The sequence below is a fragment of the Bubalus kerabau genome, chromosome 4 (assembly GCF_029407905.1).
Source record: "Bubalus kerabau isolate K-KA32 ecotype Philippines breed swamp buffalo chromosome 4, PCC_UOA_SB_1v2, whole genome shotgun sequence".
NCBI classification, from domain to species: Eukaryota; Metazoa; Chordata; class Mammalia; order Artiodactyla; family Bovidae; genus Bubalus; species Bubalus kerabau.
Genome location: NC_073627.1, coordinates 17,098,090 through 17,115,672, shown reverse-complemented (window position 1 = coordinate 17,115,672; position 17,583 = coordinate 17,098,090). Strand labels below are relative to the sequence as shown.

At 56.8% G+C, this 17,583-nt stretch overlaps 1 protein-coding gene and 1 pseudogene across 1 annotated transcript in view; both read left to right on the top strand.

The window, feature by feature from the left end:
- MRC2 (mannose receptor C type 2) overlaps window positions 1-17,583 on the top strand; it is a 123,486-nt gene that overhangs the window by 34,264 nt on the left and 71,639 nt on the right. The window contains exons 2-17 of the mRNA XM_055575583.1: window positions 351-752; window positions 1,461-1,634; window positions 1,840-2,004; window positions 2,177-2,290; window positions 2,759-2,905; window positions 7,237-7,425; window positions 7,543-7,697; window positions 9,058-9,165; window positions 11,786-11,901; window positions 12,468-12,616; window positions 13,451-13,668; window positions 14,994-15,136; window positions 16,486-16,588; window positions 16,856-16,994; window positions 17,106-17,141; window positions 17,382-17,542. Coding sequence (XP_055431558.1) covers window positions 351-752; window positions 1,461-1,634; window positions 1,840-2,004; window positions 2,177-2,290; window positions 2,759-2,905; window positions 7,237-7,425; window positions 7,543-7,697; window positions 9,058-9,165; window positions 11,786-11,901; window positions 12,468-12,616; window positions 13,451-13,668; window positions 14,994-15,136; window positions 16,486-16,588; window positions 16,856-16,994; window positions 17,106-17,141; window positions 17,382-17,542 — 2,519 coding nt within the window. The remainder of the gene's footprint in view (window positions 1-350; window positions 753-1,460; window positions 1,635-1,839; window positions 2,005-2,176; window positions 2,291-2,758; window positions 2,906-7,236; window positions 7,426-7,542; window positions 7,698-9,057; window positions 9,166-11,785; window positions 11,902-12,467; window positions 12,617-13,450; window positions 13,669-14,993; window positions 15,137-16,485; window positions 16,589-16,855; window positions 16,995-17,105; window positions 17,142-17,381; window positions 17,543-17,583) is intronic.
- On the top strand, window positions 3,675-4,841 carry LOC129648863 (D-aminoacyl-tRNA deacylase 1-like; annotated as a pseudogene).

The following is a 17,583-nucleotide window of genomic DNA, read 5'->3' as shown; positions in this document are numbered from 1 at the left end:
ATGTAAACACCTTCCCCCTCCTCCTGAGATCTTCATAAAAGGAAACAGTCCCCAACTTGCCCTGTGGAGTTTGGTTTGCTCTGGGGGAGACAGGACGGAAGGCTGAGTCCTCCTCCAGGCGCTGTGGGACCAGGGCAGAGGCTGGCCATGTGGGCTCTGCCTTGACTGGGCACAGGGGGCCAGCCGTGCCTCTCACCACCCCATGCACAGGGCCAGTCGTGAGGATGGAGTGATTTATCATAGGAAGAAGGCCCGCAGCCCACTACCAGCGTCAGTGTCTGCAGGCAGCCTGGCCGTCAGCAGCAGCCAGGAGACCCCTGTGATGGCCTCGTGTCCTGCTTTCCTTCCAGAGCCCAACGTCTTCGTCATCTTCAGCCATGGACTGCAGGGCTGCCTGGAGGCCCAGGGTGGGCAAGTCCGAGTCTCTCCAGCCTGCAATGCCAGCCTTCCTGCTCAGCGCTGGAAGTGGGTCTCCCGAAACCGGCTCTTCAACCTGGGCACCATGCAGTGCCTGGGCACGGGCTGGCCGGGCACCAACACCACCGCCTCCCTGGGCATGTACGAGTGTGACCGCGAGGCACTGAGTCTTCGCTGGAACTGTCGCACCCTGGGCGACCAGCTGTCCCTGCTCCTGGGGGGCCGTTCCGGCAATACATCCAAGGCTGGCAGCCCTGAGCGCGGTGACCAGACCCGCAGCGGCCAGTGGCGCATCTATGGCAGCGACGAGGACCTGTGTGCCCGGCCCTACTATGGTGAGAGGCTACCCCTGGTGTCAGGGGCCTGGAGCCACGAGGGACAGACACAGGGGAGACAAAACCTTGGCCTCCACAGGCCTCTGGCAGTCAGCTCTTTCATCGTCATGGGAAGCATTTGGGGATCATGGAGAAAATGAACTTCAGAGCATTTATTTGCCTTAAAAAACTTTTAAAACCTGATACACTCTTGTAAAGACCTCGGTCAGTTCAAAAGTGTATAACATACAACTAAAAGAGAAATCCCTTCTCTCCCAGGCCCACTCTTCAAGGGAAACCCCAGGGTCACCGTCCACAGGTATCTCCATCCCCCTTTTGCAGGGGTGAATGGGGACTGGAGTCACCCTGTGAGAAGCCTTTCCTGGTGGGCAGCTCCATCCTGGGGGCCCTTTCCCGGGATACCTCCTAGAGTGCCAAGACGGAACTTGGCATGTGAGGCACCTGGATTTTGGACAGGTGTTAGGGGCCCTAGGGGCCCCCTTTTCCAGCCCGATGGGATGAGCAGTGGGACCTCTCCCAGGCTCCTGGGCTGACCCGAGGGCAGAGGCAGCCTTCTGGCCACGGTCTAGCATCGCTGCCCCCTCCCTCTCTCTGCTGACCCCTGCCTACCCCGGCTCCTGGGGCTGTAGGGGATTTTCCCTGAGGGATGAGCGGGCTGGGCAGCCTCTGGGGTCCAGATGCCAAGGGCCTGGCTCCCCTCTCCTGCAGAGGTCTACACCATCCAGGGCAACTCGCACGGGAAGCCGTGCACCATCCCCTTCAAGTATGACAACCAGTGGTTCCACGGCTGCACCAGCACCGGCCGCGAGGATGGCCACCTGTGGTGCGCCACCACCCAGGACTACGGCAAGGATGAGCGCTGGGGCTTCTGCCCCATCAAGGGTGAGGGCCAGCGGGCGGGGTGGCAGGAGGTCGGCCCTGGGGTGGGGAGTGCAGCGGGTGTGGGTGGCGGAACTTTCCAGACTCGAGTGAGAAGTGCCCCCACCCCCCACCTCCATAGGGTCTCTGCATATTCCTTGAGGGACCTCCCCTTGGACCCCGCAGAGCGGGCCGGGGCAGGACCCACACCTGGCTGTCATGGTGGCAGGTAACGACTGCGAGACCTTCTGGGACAAGGACCAGCTGACCGACAGCTGCTATCAGTTCAACTTCCAGTCCACGCTGTCCTGGAGGGAGGCCTGGGCCAGCTGCGAGCAGCAGGGGGCGGACCTGCTGAGCATCACGGAGATCCACGAGCAGACCTACATCAATGGTGAGGCGGGGGCAGGGGGCAGCGGGCAGGACCCCAAGACCTGCCCCACCTTTGAAGGGGGCCCTGAGCCCTTTCTGCTGCTGCTGGAGGGCAGGATGCAGTTGGTGGGGCAGCGAGTGGAGGACTGGGGTTGGGACGACCCCCTCCCTCACTGTCGCCCTCTTGTGGTCAGGGCTCCTCACTGGCTACAGCTCCACACTGTGGATTGGCCTTAACGACCTGGACACCAGTGGAGGCTGGCAGTGGTCAGACAACTCGCCTCTCAAGTACCTCAACTGGGAGAGTGGTGAGGCGCCGGGTTTGGGGTGCAGGGCGGCCTGGGGATCCCACAGGCACTTGGTCTCCTAGGGACTCCTTCCCTGGTACCCTACTGTAGACCAGCAGATTTCCACCCACTCCAGATCGGGTGCCAATGGTCCGTGCCGCACGTTGTCTGAATTAGGAATGATGCCCTTTCCTGGGGGCACTGGGCCTGGAAGGTGGACTGGATTTCATCCCCATGCACCCCTTCGGCTATGGGCACTGGGGCCCTCAGCAGGCCAGCAGCCTGGCCAGGGAGGGTGGGCATGGTTGGCCCAGGCAGAAGGTCGAGGACCACATGAGCCCCGGGGAGGAGGCAGGAGAGCCGAAGCGCAGCGCTGGGCATCTGAGCGGGCTCAGGCTTCCCAGGGAAGCGTGAGGCTCGGGGGAGGGCTCCCGGGCCAGGGGGTGAGTTCCTCTCCCCTGGGGCGCTGGCGCCCTGCGCTCCCCACAGATCAGCCGGACAACCCGAGCGAGGAGAACTGCGGGGTGATTCGCACGGAGTCGTCCGGCGGCTGGCAGAACCGCGACTGCAGCATCGCGCTGCCCTACGTCTGTAAGAAGAAGCCCAACGCCACGGCCGCGGAGCCCCCGCCTCCCGGTGAGTGGGGTGGACGTGGGTGGTGGGAGGCTCCTCAGGCCACAGCCACTGCCCACCCACCCTCACAGCACAGGGGGCTCGGATCCTCCCTCTTCTTAAATGATTCTGCTGAAATCTGAACAAATTGAAATGTGCTATTCATTCATTCTGGGACGTTTGTTAGGAACTGTGTTAAATGCTTCACGACCTATCCTGTCCTCCTGGTGGTCGCAGTCTGCTGCAGGTGATGGACACATCAACACACAAATGGAATATCCCGAGTTGTTATAAAAAATAGAATATATATTAGAGGGCTTTGAGAAGAAATTGATCAAGTTCCTGAGAGCTAAGGAGGGTCTCCAGGACGTGACATTGGATTTGAGCCTTTCAAGTGAAGTATAAGTTTAAAAAGCCATAAAGAGGTGTGGGGGAAGGGCATGAGTGGCAGAGGGAAGGGCAGGTGCAAAGGCACGGAGGCCTGGAAGGTCACAGCAGCTCTAAGGTCAGCAAGGATTGCACCCTGAAGGTTAGAGTACAGATGGACACTACTTAAAAGTGTGGTCCCGGGATGTCCCTGGTGGTCCAGTGGTTAAGAATCCACCTTCCAATTCAGGGGATGTGGGTTCAATCCCTGGTCTGGGAACTAAGATCCCATATGCTGCAGAGCAGCTAGTGTGTTACATCCACAACTAGACAGAAGCCAGAATGCTGCAACTGAGACCCAACACAGCCATAAATAAATAAATATTAAAAAAAAAAAAAAAGCGCGGTCCCTGTCCCAGCTGCCACCATGAAGGCCGTGGTGCCGCGCATCACCCAGGCCAGCAACACAGTTGGAGGAGAGCAGACAGGCACCATCAGATGGGTCATCGGCGTGTTGCTGGGTATTTCCCTGGAACTGGAGCATGTGGTCCGGAAGATCTTAAACCTGTGTGCGTTTGAGGATGAAAGTGGGACGCACTGGTCGAAGAGCGTGATGTACAAGCAGTAGGATATGCTGTGCCAGTCCTCTCTGCAGCGCGTCCTCAAGGGCTACGAGCCCACTTCCACCTGGCCATGCCCGCAGGGCAGGCTGAGGCCTTTGACAAGGGCTTCCTGGAGCCACTGTGCAAGGTGGAGAGGCCAGAGCTCATCAAAGATGACAAGTTCAGTGCCTGCCTGCAAGTCCACATTCAGAACGACGGGCCTGTGACCATGGAACTGGAATCTCCAGCCCGTGGTGCTGTTGCCTCTGATCCAGAACACCTGTCGAAGCTTGAAAAGCAACAACAGAGGACAGAAAAAGCCAGAGCCAAAGGGCCTTCCGAATCAAGAAGAGAAGTGCTCCCCGCAAGGAAGACCACAAAGCCGGCAGCGGGGCCGAGGGGGATGTGTCCTCTGAGCAGGAGCCCGTAGGTGGGCTGGGCACAGTGCATTATCATTGAGCAGAACTGGATCCTGAAAAATTCATGAAAGATGCTAGATACCTACACTACTTTAAGAATTTGGAACCGAATCCTGAAAAGGAAGATGGAAACAAAAAACTGGGAACCTACAAAAACAAAAAACCACCAAAGGAGTGCTACCGTTTTCTGCTACTGCTGTGGTTTAACAGAAGAGATGGGTGCTGCCAGCGTGGACAAGGCGCCCCACCCACAGGGCAGCAAGGGACACACCCAAGGGTTCCCTCAGGGAGCCGTGTTGGTTCCCCTGATTCTCTGCTTGCTTTTGGAACAGGCTGACCCAACATCACTTGTCATCAAATCCTCCTTTTACACTATGGTGTATTTCTAAGTGTCTGTGATGGGTCCCAAATGCATTCACGCTGTCCATGTTTTTCCAGAACAGTCGTCCATAATAATACATTATGTGAAAACTTAAAAAAGTGTGGTCCCTGGACCAACAGCACCTTCCCAAGTAATGTTATAAGTGCTTATTAGAAATGCAGACTCTCAGGTGCCTCGCCCCTCCTCCCCCCAATTACTTGAACTAGAACCTGCATTTCACAAGATCTTAGTGACTGGTGTGGAGTTTGAGAAGTACTGGCTTAGAGGGCACGGGGACATGAACAGTTCAGAAAGGCAGGTTGCAGCCAGTCCCTAAAGGATTTTGGCTTCCCGGTGAAATTCAGGTGGGGCCAGGTAGGCTGTGGGAGGCTTTGCAGGCTTTTAAGGCAGGGAGCGTCTTGCTCACATTTGTGATTCACTGAGGTAGCTTTAGGGGCAGGGCGCCGCGTTGGGGTGTGGCCTTCATCCAGCAGCTTAGTCTCAGAGGTGCCGATTGAGGGTAGGTAAACTCATATCCCCTGCAGGGTTGCTGAAAGGCTGGAGACCTGGCCTGGCTCAGAGGAGCATCTCCATGGGCTGGAGGGGCTCCTGCAGGAGTCTGGTCCCCCTGGGGTGAAGAGGGGATTTATATAAAGAAAATACAGCAAGACAAAACAAAAATTCACAAAACACAGAAAGTGGAGAACTTACAGAGCAGACTTTTGCTTCTGACCATTAAAGTGTTGCCAAAGGTTGATTTGGGGCCATTGGCCACTGTTCTTTCCCCTCATCCCCTAGGGGATCAGGAGCAAAGGTTTAAAACATTGGTGCCCACATCAAGGACACCTCACCTCCCCCTGGGGGTGGACATGGGGGAGCCTGGGGCAGGCAAAGAAAGGAGGGTTGGTGTGGGCAGGCCTTGCCTATGTGGTCCCCTTCGGGCCTGGCCCCTCACCGAGTCCTCTGTACCCTGGATCTGCCCAGCATGGCTGCTGTGGGGAGCCCTCCCCTGGGGCCTCACGGACCTGCAAATATGTCTCTAGCCTTGGATTTCCTCTTTCATCCCGGCCCACATCTCTCTGCGTGAGGCATATTTTCTTTTTTCCTTTTGGCTGCACGCATGGCACGTGGGACCTTAGTTTTCCAGTCTGGGATGGCATCCGCGCCCCCTGCAGTGGAGGCACAGGCTCTTAACCACTGGACCGTCAGGGAAGTCCCAGGGTGTTATTTTCTAAGCAGTTTCTTGGGTGGGTCCTGCCTTCCAGCACTCATCACTTGAAGCATGTCATTTCAGAGGCAGGCGCCATCGGGCCCTGAAGCATCCACGTTTCCTGAGCTTCCTCCCTTCCACTAAACTCTTCTGTCCAGGTGGCAGCCTCGGGTCTTAGCTCAGCTGCTGACAAGAGATGATGGACAGGTCTTGAGCCACTGAGGGAGCCCGCTTAGGCTCTGAGCCCTCCCCACTTTGCCGGGTCTGCCAGAGACAGTATGGCCAGTCCTTGGAGCATCTCCCAGGGTGGAGTGTATCCCAGTGGGACGATGCTTCAAGTGGGTACATGTTTTCTTGCCCAGCCAGGCAGAATCCTGCCCGAGCCCGATGTTGTAGGTGGTTTGATGAAGTCCTGTTTTCTCTTGCCAAGGCCCAAGTGAGAGCTTGTTTGCATCAGGTGCCCTGGGACCCCAATCCCTAGAGGGTGAACTTGAAATGCATGGAGATGGGGGTGAGGAGGGGCCTAAGACCGGTCGGTTTCTCAGCCCTAGGGTTCAGGGAGAGGAAAAGGGGTGGTGGAGGGAATGAGAGGAAGAATTTCAACCAGCAGATGCCTGCCGGGCAGCAGTGACTTCATGAGCTGCTGACTTGGGAGGGGGGTGCATTTCCCACCTGCTTCATCCTGGACTGATGTGGCCTGCTCCATAGGTGTTCTTTTCTTTCTTCATCTTCTTCTTTTTTTTTTTTTTTTTTTAATATTTATTTATTTGGCTGCGCCGGATCTTAGTTGTGACAGGTGGGACCTTCAATCTTTGTTGTGGCATATGGTTTGTTTTTTTTTAGTTGCAGCATGCAGGATCTTTAGCTGTGGCATGCAAACTCCTAGTTGCGGCATGTGGGATCTAGTTCCCTGACCAGGGAATGAACCCAGGCTCCCCTGCACTGGGAGCATGGAGTCTCAGCCACCAGACCACCAGGGAAGTCCCCAGAGATGTCCTTTGAGACAGTGTTGGCGGTGTCATTTATTAAGTGAGGTGGACATGAGCTAAGCTGGAATCTTACAGCAGGAAGCCCCATTTTACAGAGGAGGAAACTGAGGCTCCCGGGGCAGTTCTGTCCTGAGTCCCCATCCATCTTTCCCTCTGAGAGCCCCAGCTGGAGGGGCCATCCTATCTTGAGTGGAATCTGCCACCATCTCCCAGGGCTCCAGCTGCCCTGAGGGTTTTGTCTTTTCAACATCCTTCGGTATTCAGACCTGGCTTGGTGGGAAGAGTGGATCTAAGACACGTTTGGGGAGGAGGTGGACTTCAAGGCCCTGTCTGCGTTGACACCCCAGTGGGTCCGAGCCCATGCTGGGCGTCTGGGCCCCTGAACAGCGGCCTCTCTGGTCTCCGCAGATGTGTGGGCCAACGTGAAGGTGGAGTGTGAGCCCAGCTGGCAGCCCTTCCAGGGCCACTGCTACCGCCTGCAGGCTGAGAAGCGCAGCTGGCAGGAGTCCAAGAAGATGTGTCTGCGGGGCGGGGGCGACTTGCTCAGTATCCACAGCATGGCGGAGCTGGAGTTCATCACCAAGCAGATCAAGCAGGGTGAGGGGCTGCCTGCCCAACTCCTGTCCTGGGGGCTCAGGCACTGTCCTCGCCTCCCCTGCCAGTGGAGAAGGCCGACCTCCTGATGTCCCCTCTCCCCTGCCGCACACCCCCCAGAGGTGGAGGAGCTGTGGATTGGTCTCAACGACCTGAAACTGCAGATGAATTTTGAGTGGTCCGACGGGAGCCTCGTGAGCTTCACCCATTGGCACCCCTTTGAGCCCAACAACTTCCGAGACAGCCTGGAGGACTGTGTCACCATCTGGGGGCCGGTAAGAACCCTCTCTCCTTACAGGGCCCCCAGACCCCGCCTCCCGGTGCCACCACAGCTGAGGGGTGTCCTGCTTGTGACCCCACCCCCTTGCCTCTCGGAAGTCCCCCCTCCCCATTTGTCTCCTTCCCTTCCGCGTGGAGAGATTGCCAGGGTTTGACTCTCCTCTCCACTTCTAATTAGCTGGGTCATCTTGGGCAAGTTATTTAATGTCTCTGTGCCTCGGTTTCCTTAGCCTCAGTTTTCCCAGCTGTCAGTGGAACTCTAAAGGTGCCAGCCTCAGAGGGTCTTCATGAGGATTAATGGAGTTCAGTGAAACCTTTGGACGTTTGTCGCCTGGCGATGATCTTGGTCTCCTGCGGGCTGCACTTGCCCGCCAGCAGGTGGCGTCAGAACCCACATTATGGGGACAAGCTCCCCAGGCAGGGCTGCTCCCTGCCAGCCCTACCCCAGCGCAGGGTCCTGTCCTCTCAAGAAATGGTGGCGTTATGACTGTCTGCCATGGCTGTGGTTCAGACAGTGTGGGCGGATGAAGGAATTGATACAGGGTTTCAAACAGAGGTAAGTCTGTTCCTTAAAAGACAAAACCGTAGGACAGACTACCGACCTCAGAGATGGAGAGGACATTCTGCCTTGAGATACAGCCAACAGTGCCAGGGACTCCAGAGGCATCTGGCTTAGAGGATGCTGTTTTAGGAAATGGCTACTTACTCCAGTATCCTTGCCTCAGAAATCCCGTGGACAGAGGAGCCTGGTGGGCTATAGTCCATGCGGTCACAAAAAGTCGGATACAACTGAGAACGCGTGCTTTTATTGAGCATCTGCTAAATACTGCGCATTTTCCTGGGGGCTGAGACACACAAACACCTCTGCCCTCCGGATGGCACTCAAGGCAGGCAAAAACTGCTGGCTGGATGCACTGAGCACAGAAGCACCAAGGCTGTTAGGAGGGGCTGAACTAAGTTCCTATTCAGCTCCATCAACGAGGGGAGGGTCTGGGCACACAGTCTCTGCTTGCCCTGGATCTGCGAGTACTGACTGGACACCTTGCCAAACTGGGAATCTCATCTGTCTTAGCCAGCTTGTCCTTGGTGTTTATGAAGTGAGCTAATTTAAAAGAGCACCTTTTCCATCTTGACAGTGCTTGTCAAAGTTTGGATGCATCTGCATAGCTACTCTGTGCTCACATCAGCCTAGTGAGGCTTATGGCACTAATCCTGCACGCCCCCACCCATTTTCCACCATGGAGCACAGAGAGGTCAAGCTTCTTGCTTGGAGTCACACAGCAAGTCAGAGGCAGGGCCAGGTTTGGGAGGTTTGGGGGAGAGAGACTGACACTGCCCCTCACCCTGTGTCCCTAGGAAGGTCGCTGGAACGACAGTCCCTGTAACCAGTCCCTGCCGTCCATTTGCAAGAAGGCAGGCCAGCTGAGCCAGGGGGCCGCCGAGGAGGACCACGGCTGCCGGAAGGTGAGGGTGCTTCTGGAGCTGCCCTGGATGGGGCCAGCCGGAGGGGCTCCCGGGGGCAGGAGGGCAGGAGGAATCCGCAGCCTCCTGTGGTAGCCTCCCTTTTTCCTGCCCTCCAAACTGCTCCATCCAGAAGGAGTGATACAGGATGAGGTGGGGTGGGGGTAGAAAGCTGTTGGGAAGAAGTGGAGCTCCCCACTCCACCCCAGCCCTGAGCCCCCTTTCCATGGAAAGCTGCAGAGAACTCGGAGGTGGGGGTAGGCGGGCCACCCACTCCCACCCCCAAGTCTGGTCCAGTCATCACCTGCGTGGAGGCTGCTGGGGACCACCTAGGTCTCCTCTGTGTACCCTCCCTCTCCCCCACCCCCCGCTTTCCCACCCATCTTTGCTGGCACGCACACCAGCCACAGACACAGTGTGTGCTTGTCTTTCTCCTGGGGTGGGGGTGGGGGGAACCAGGCCACTCTGGTCACCCTCCCTGTGAATGAGTCGGGGAGACAGGGTGTGAGTGAGGGTGAGGGCGAGTGATTGACCCGTTTCCCTCCTTCAGCCCCGCGCCTACCCTCCTCCCTGCCCCGACAGGCAGGGATGTGAGCACTGTGGACCATGTGGGCAGGCTGCTCATAAAGACCACTTTGTGGTGTCTGGGCCCCTGGTGGCTCCCTCTGCCGAAGCCACGTTCCTCCTGCCAGCCCCTCACTGCCAGTCTGGTTTCTCACTCTGTTTTCCTTTGGATCAAGCCCCCTTATCACACCCACCCACCTGCACCCCAAACACTCCCCTAGGGGAGAGCAGGAAATGCCTGCAGGCATGAGCTCTAGTGGGGAGGAAGGGAGAGCACATGGGGCCGGGCTGAAGAGTGTGGGGGCCAGTGTAGTTAGGGGCTGGCCGGGGCTCTGACCAGGCTGGGTGAGGCAGAGGGGCTACTGCTAACTGTCCCGCGCCAGGGCCGGCCTGGAGTGGGTGGGGGGTTGTTGAGCCGCCATGGTTAACACCCCAGGAGAACCAGGGGTCTTAGCACAGTCCTGCCGGAATATGGGGATCTGTGCCTCTCCCCCCATACACACATATACATACACATGTAAACACACCTATATGAAAAGGAAGAGAAAGTGTTAATTACTCAGTCATGTCCAACACTTTGTGACCCATGGACTGTAGCCTGCCAGGCTCCTCTGTCCATGGAATTCTCCAGGCAAGAATACTGGAGTGGGTTGCCATTCCTTTCTCCAGGGGATCTTCCCAACCTAGGAATTGATCCCAGGTCTCCTTCATTGCAGGCAGATTCTTTATTGTCCGAGCCACCAGGGAAGCCCCCCAAACACACACATATCATACATACATAAACACACATATCCACACATACACAGTACACACACACACACACACACACTTCCCTGATGGCTCGGTGGTAAAGAATCCGCCTGCCAGTGGAAGAGATGTGGGTTCAATCCCTGAGTTGGGAAGATCCCCTGGACTAGGAAATGGCAACCTACTCCAGTATTCTTGCCTGGAAAATCCCATGGAGAGAGGAGCCTGGTGGGCTACAGTCCATAGGTTCGCAAAGAGTCGGGCATGACTCAGAGACTAAACATCAATGACACATATACACGTAAACACACATACTCATATACACATACATGCACATATGCATAAATACAACTAAACACATACACCTACACATACATAAACACACATACACACACCAGCTTGTTCTGAACTGGCTCCTGCCCAGGGGGCTGCCCCCCTCCCCCACCTCGCCTCTCTCCCAGGCTCCAGCCCTCCCGCCCCCAGGTATCCCCCTCGAAGGCCTGCTGGAAGCGAAGACCCTGGTAGGCACCTGGGGTCATTTTAGGAGGAGCAGGGCTATGGCGGGGATGGACGCAGTCTCTGTGGCGTGGGCTCAGGCCTGGGCTCCACCTGTACAGCCTGTATAAAATCAAGTCATGTAATGCCTCAGAGCCTCAGGTCCTCATCTGCAGGGGCGGAGAGGCCCTCAGGGCGACCCAAGGGGCCATGGGTTGGTGGGGTAAAGCCTCCCTGGTCTCCTGGGGTGGGTGGCGGGGGTGTTGCGAGCCAGCCGTGAAGGACGGGCGGTCTACTGCAACTTTGCTGCCCCTCACTGAGGGCTTGTTCTCCGCCCCCACCGCCCTCAGGCGGGCACCGCCTCCATTCCATTACTCCAGCTTCTCCAGGCCTCTGAGGATCAACCAGCCCCCTCCACTTGCTGGCTGCTCTCCCAGCTTTTCAGCTCTCATTTCCCAGCCAGCTGGCAGTTTTCCCAATACGTCTCTTGGTTCAAATACCCGAGAGAGGAGTCCCGTGGGCCACTCATCTTTCTTGGCCAGGCCACAGGCCGGGTGACTGGCTGCCTCCCTTGGGCCACGCTTCCACTCTGGACCTGGCAGCTGTGGGTGATGGTAGGCGGGGCAGTGTGGCGTGGCACGGTGCAGGCACAGCACAGGAACAGCCGGCTCTGGTGTCAAACCAGCCCCGTCAGTCCTGTGCTCAAGCCTGCAGAAAATTCAGTGGTGCCACTGCTGGCATCCCCACCCCAGGATTTATCGGTGAGAGAGAATCCCTCCCCCAGACACCCCCTTTTCTGCCCACTCTCTTGAGCCAGGGTTGGACGTGGCACAGCCCCTCCTGCTACTGGCTGGGAGAGGACCAGGTGACCTACAGTGAGGCCCGGCGCCTGTGCACCGACCACGGCTCTCAGCTGGTCACCATCACCAACAGGTATGGGAGGGGGACCAGCCCACCCCTATGTCCTGGTCGAATGCGGTCCCTCCGCCAGAAGGGCCAGCAGCCTGCCGTCAAGGGCAGAGGGACTTGAGCATTGCGTCCCTCTGAGCTTCAACTATCTCCAGGGCCTTTTCCTAATATCATAAAAATGACTCTTGTTTATTAGGCGACCCCAGCATGGGGCAGTTACTGGGTGGGGGCAAAAACAGGCCTCCGTGTGGGCTGGATGCCCCAAAGGGGCCTTGAAAAGTGAAAGTTAGTCGCACAGTCTTGTCCGACTCTTTGCCATCCCGTGGACTGTAGCCCGCCAGGCTCCTCTGTGCTTGGCATTCTCCAGGCAAGAGCTGGCTTGTGTCTGATTTTTCTCTCAGCAAGGCGTGGAGATGCAGACAGCAGTGGGGGTCAGCTGTGTCAGCTGCAGCTTCCCCAGGGGTCCCCACTTCCCTGAGCAAGTTTCCGATCGGCTGCAGCACCCAGGCTCCCCGAGCAGGCCGTCTGGCCTGGGGCCCCAGGAGCTGTGGGGGTTGAGCTGCCTGCCTTGACCAGCCTCTCTCCTGCAGGTTCGAGCAGGCCTTTGTCAGCAGCCTCATCTACAACTGGGATGGCGAGTACTTCTGGACAGCCCTGCAGGACCTCAACTTCACGGGCTCCTTCCGCTGGCTCAGCGGGGATGAGGTCATGTACACCCACTGGAACCGGGACCAGCCTGGTGAGCCCCTCGCTCAGCCTCCTTCTCGGCGGTGCCTTGGTGAAGCCGGGAGGGCCATGGTGGGCCACCCCTGCCACGACCAAGACCCAGGGCTTCATAGGAGACAGCATTCATAGAGTGTGGTGATGTGGATAGAAGGATGGCCTCCAGAGCTGAAATGCCTGGCTCAGGTCCTGACTTTGCAGTTTATTAGCTGTCCATCTTTGAGCCTCAGTTTCCTCATCTGTCCAATGGGGATAATGGTTCTTTCCTCATGGGGCTGACATGCGGCTTGCATGGGTTAATATATGTAAAGCGCTTGGAATAGTGGGCATAGAACAAGTGCTTGCTATTATGCCATTTTACATTTATTATCTTAAAAAAATTTTTTTTATAAATCTTTTTTTATTTTTTTGGCTGTGCTGGGTCTTCCTCGCGGGCTCAGTGGTTGCAGTACACAGGCTTCTCTAGTTGCCCGACGGCATGTGGAAGTTTAGTTCCCCAACCAGGGACCGATCCCATATCCCTTTGGAAGGAAGATGCTTAACCGCGAGTCCACTGTTATCTTTTTTAAGGAAGTCCCCTGTTATCTTTTTTAAGCCTTTTCAAAGATGGAGTAGATGATGAAACAGGCTCAGAGAGGTTAAGCAACTTGCCTAAGATCTCACAGGAGCCAACGCAGAGTGAGGCTTCTGCCTCCATTTCCTTCCTGCTCTCCAGCCCCGCCACCCCCGACCCCACAGCACATGTTCCTGCATAGATGGCCAAGCTGGCTCCCCATGCGGGGGCCATGGAGGTGCCCCTCGGGGACATGAGGCAGGGCTCAGTGTGTGGGTCCCCCCCTCCCTCCTCCAGGGTACAGCCGTGGGGGCTGCGTGGCCCTGGCCACGGGCAGCGCCATGGGGCTGTGGGAGGTGAAGAACTGCACATCGTTCCGGGCTCGCTACATCTGCCGCCAGAGCCTGGGCACGCCCGTGACGCCTGAGCTGCCTGGGCCAGACCCCACACCCAGCCTCACCGGCGCCTGTCCGCAGGGCTGGGGCTCAGATCCCAAACTCCGGCACTGCTATAAGGTAGGCAGCCTGTGGGCCTCGGGGTGGGGGGAGAGAAACGAGAGCAAAGAGACAGCATCCCTGGTGGGGTGGGTGGTCCCGGTATGACCCAGCCATGATCCAAGCAGGTGGGCCCTAGAGAAACTTCGCCCCTTAGGTCCTTTCTGTTGAAACTCTTGTCAGTGTCCTCTGAGGCCTGGTGCACAGCAGGTGCTCAGTAAACAATTGAGGAATTGAAAAACCCACAGAGACCATCAGTTTTAGAGACGCTCAGATGGGGCCAGACTGGCAGCTCTTTAGAATTGCCCTGGGAGCATGATTTATATGTGACCCCTTATATGTGGAATCTAAAATGTGACAGAGATGAACCTATCTATGACACAGAAACAAAATCACAGATGTAGAGAAGAGACTGGTGGTTGCCAAGGGAAGGGGGTTGGCGGAGAAATGGAGTAGGAGGTTTGGGTTAGCAGATATAAGCTTTTATGTATATAATAGGTAAAGAACAAGATCCTACTATATAGCACACAGAACTATATTCAATATTCTATGATAAATCATAATGGAAAAGAATATTAAAAAAGAATCTGTATATATTTATGGGCTTCCCAGGTAATACTAGTGGTAAAGAACCCGCCTGCCACTGCAGGAAACATATAATGAGACTCGAGTTCAATCCCTGGGTCAGGAAGATCCCCTGGAGGAGGGCACGGCAGCCCACTCCAGTATTCTTGCCTGGAGAATCCCATGGACAGAGGAGCCTGGTGGGCTACAGTCCATAGGGTTGCAAAGAATAGGACATGACAAGCGATTTAGCCCGCACACATATATATATATTTATAATTGAATCACATTGCTGTACAGCAGTAATTAACATAACATTGTAAATCAATGTTTTAAACCGAAGTACAGAAGTACTTCAGTTTAAAAAAATTTAAAAATCTTCCAGGCTGTCACTATAGAGATGGGGATTCAGTGGGCTGTGGTGGAGCCTGGTGATCTGTGTTTTTAAACCTGGCTGGGTTTGGGAGCCACTGAGGTAGTTCAGGGTCTTTTATTATAGAAAGATCCTGAAATCCAGGGAGCGGAGGGACTTGCCCACAGCAAACTGTGGCTCTGCTGGGATAAGAGCCCTGATTGCCCCACTCGTCATTGGGACCATCTCTGGGAGGTGCCTGTGCCAGTTTTCCTCCCCCGGGGCTCCCTCTCTGATGAGCAGGGCTGTCTTAACTAGCCTTGACACCCTGTCCAGTGAAGCCCCAGCCCCCTCTCCACACAAGTCATGGGAGGGCAGGTGTCCCGTGGGGAGGTGGACCAGAGGGACAGCTTGGACTCTGCCCCTGCAGGTGTTCAGCTCGGAGCGGCTGCAGGACAAGAAGACCTGGGTCCAGGCCCAGGGGGCCTGCCAGGAGCTGGGGGCCCAGCTGCTGAGCCTGGCCAGCTATGAAGAGGAGCACTTTGTGGCCAATATGCTCAACAAGATCTTCGGGTACTGAGCTTAAGGCGCTGGCCCACGTGCACGTGTGTGGGGCTCTTGGTTTTGCTGGACACGGGGCAGTGAGCAGGATGAAGGTGACCCCAGAGAGGTCTGTCCAGGGCTTGGAATGACCTGTGTGTCCGCTGCTAGTGCCAGGCCTGTCCTGTCCCCACTTAAGTAACCCTGGTCTCGCTGGAGTCGGAGACCCTGTGTTGCTCATTTGAGCCAACAGTGCCCTCTTCGACTCTCAGATTACACAAACCTAACCCTAACCCTTAGGGGCTTCCCTGGTGGCTCAGCAGTAAAGAATCCACCTGCAGGGCAGTAGACACAGGAGATGCAGGTTCAATCCCTGGGTCAGAAAGATTCTCCTGGAGAAGAGAATGGCAACTCACTCCAGTATTCTTGCATGGGAAATCCCAAGGACAGAGGAGCCTGGTGGACTATAGTCCATAGGGTCACAAAGAATCAGACGCGACTGACCGAGCACACATACAACCCTAATCTTTACCATCTTTCCTTCTCCCTGGAAAAATCTATAAGCTTATCCAAGTGAGTGCCCCTTCCTGTAACCCTACACCATCCCATAATAACCTGCACTTCTCAATAAACAGCTTTTCCTGAGAGACAGGACAAGAAAGGCTGCAAAAGTGAGCATTTACCCATGGGGGTTCCCCCCAGAACCCTGTCTCTGTCTCGTAGGTTCCTATGACACACAACCCCATCATCCCTTAGCCTTGGGAACCATCCAAATGGATCCAGGCTTCCTGAGATCTTAATCCAGGGACGTCTCCTCCCAGCAAACAGCACAATGACACTATTTGACTAGTGATTATCAGAGCCCATGTTGATCGCTTCTCACTGTGTGCCAGAGGCTGCAGTAAACATTGAACCACATTCAATGCTCTCCTCAACCCTACAAAGTAGACATTATCCCTTGTGGGCTGATCGAGAGGTTGGGTTATTTGCCCAAGGTCACAGAGCTAGCTGGTCCAGGGATGACCTAGGGCTGGAGTCGAGGTGTGTTTGAGTCCATGGCCCCAGGTCTATGCACTGCCCCTGTCTACTTCCTAAAGTGGAAGTCTGCAGACTTGCTGGAGGGGCACACCCTACCCAAAGGGCAGCAGTGGAAGGGGCCAGGCCACACCTGCCCTCAGTCAGTGAGTGGGGTGCCCGGCCCAGCTGGCCCAGTTCTCTCTGGGGAGAAGACATTTTAGGGTGGGCTCAACAGTGTTTTCAGTGTGAACCCCAGATGGAGAGGCTCCAGGCCCCCAGGACTGCCCGAGTCACAGCTGCAAGGATTCCCCTACAACTCTCACCCTCCCCATGCCTTCTGTCTCCACCCTCGGGTTGTGCTGAAGTGAATCAGAGCCCGAGATCCACGAGCAGCACTGGTTCTGGATAGGCCTGAACCGTCGAGACCCCGGAGCCGGGCAGAGCTGGCGCTGGAGTGATGGACTTGGGGTGAGGGGGCCTGGAGGAAGCGGGGAGGTGGACGGGATGTGGGCGTGGCCTTTTGGAGTGGGCGTGGCCTTTCAAAGGTGCACGAGGTTCAGTAGAGGCAGGGCCTATGGCAAAGGCCAGCTGGTGAAGGAGAGGGTGATGGGGGTGCCTAGCCCAGGTTGGGGGGGGGGGTCCCAGCTTACGCCAGGCCTCTCGTAGGTCTGCTCTGGGGTTGGGGACAGCCTGTGCCTGGTGCCTGAGGCCCCTCTCCCCCTCTGACGTCACCAGTTCTCTTACCACAATTTCGACCGGAGCCGGCACGACGATGATGACATCCGCAGCTGCACTGTGCTCGACTTGGCCTCCCTGCAGTGGGTGGCTATGCAGTGCGAGACGCAGCTGGACTGGATCTGCAAGATCCCTCGAGGTTGGTGGGGCGGCGCTGCCGGACCGGGCAAGGGAGGACGGGCGGCAGGGCCCCGGGTCCAAGGAAGGGTCTCCCTTCTCTGCAGCGTGTCTGTCCCTGTTGTCCCCGTAGGCACGGACGTGCGGGAGCCTGACGTCAGCCCGCAAGGTGAGGCTTCTTGACCATCCCACACCCCGTGGCAGCCGGCCAGGGCAGGGCTTGACCAGGACAGAAGGAAGGGGGTTAAGGGTTTGAGCCGAGGGAAAAGGGGATCGGGGCACATTACTGGTCCAGGTCAGATGGGCTCGCAGGCCCGCCTGCCCTGGCTGCCCTGAACCCGCCTTTTCCTCCTTGGGCGGGGCGGGCAGGCAGCCGCAGCCTGGACTCCACCCATATGCTGCCCCGCAGGCCGGCGGGAATGGCTGCGTTTCCAGGAGGCTGAGTATAAGTTCTTCGAACACCACTCCACGTGGGCGCAGGCGCAGCGCATCTGCACGTGGTTCCAGGCTGAACTGGTCTCAGTGCACAGCCAGGCCGAGCTGGACTTCCTGGGGCACAACCTGCAGAAGGTGGGCATGCCAGCAAGGAGGGAGGGCAGCCCGGGAGCCAG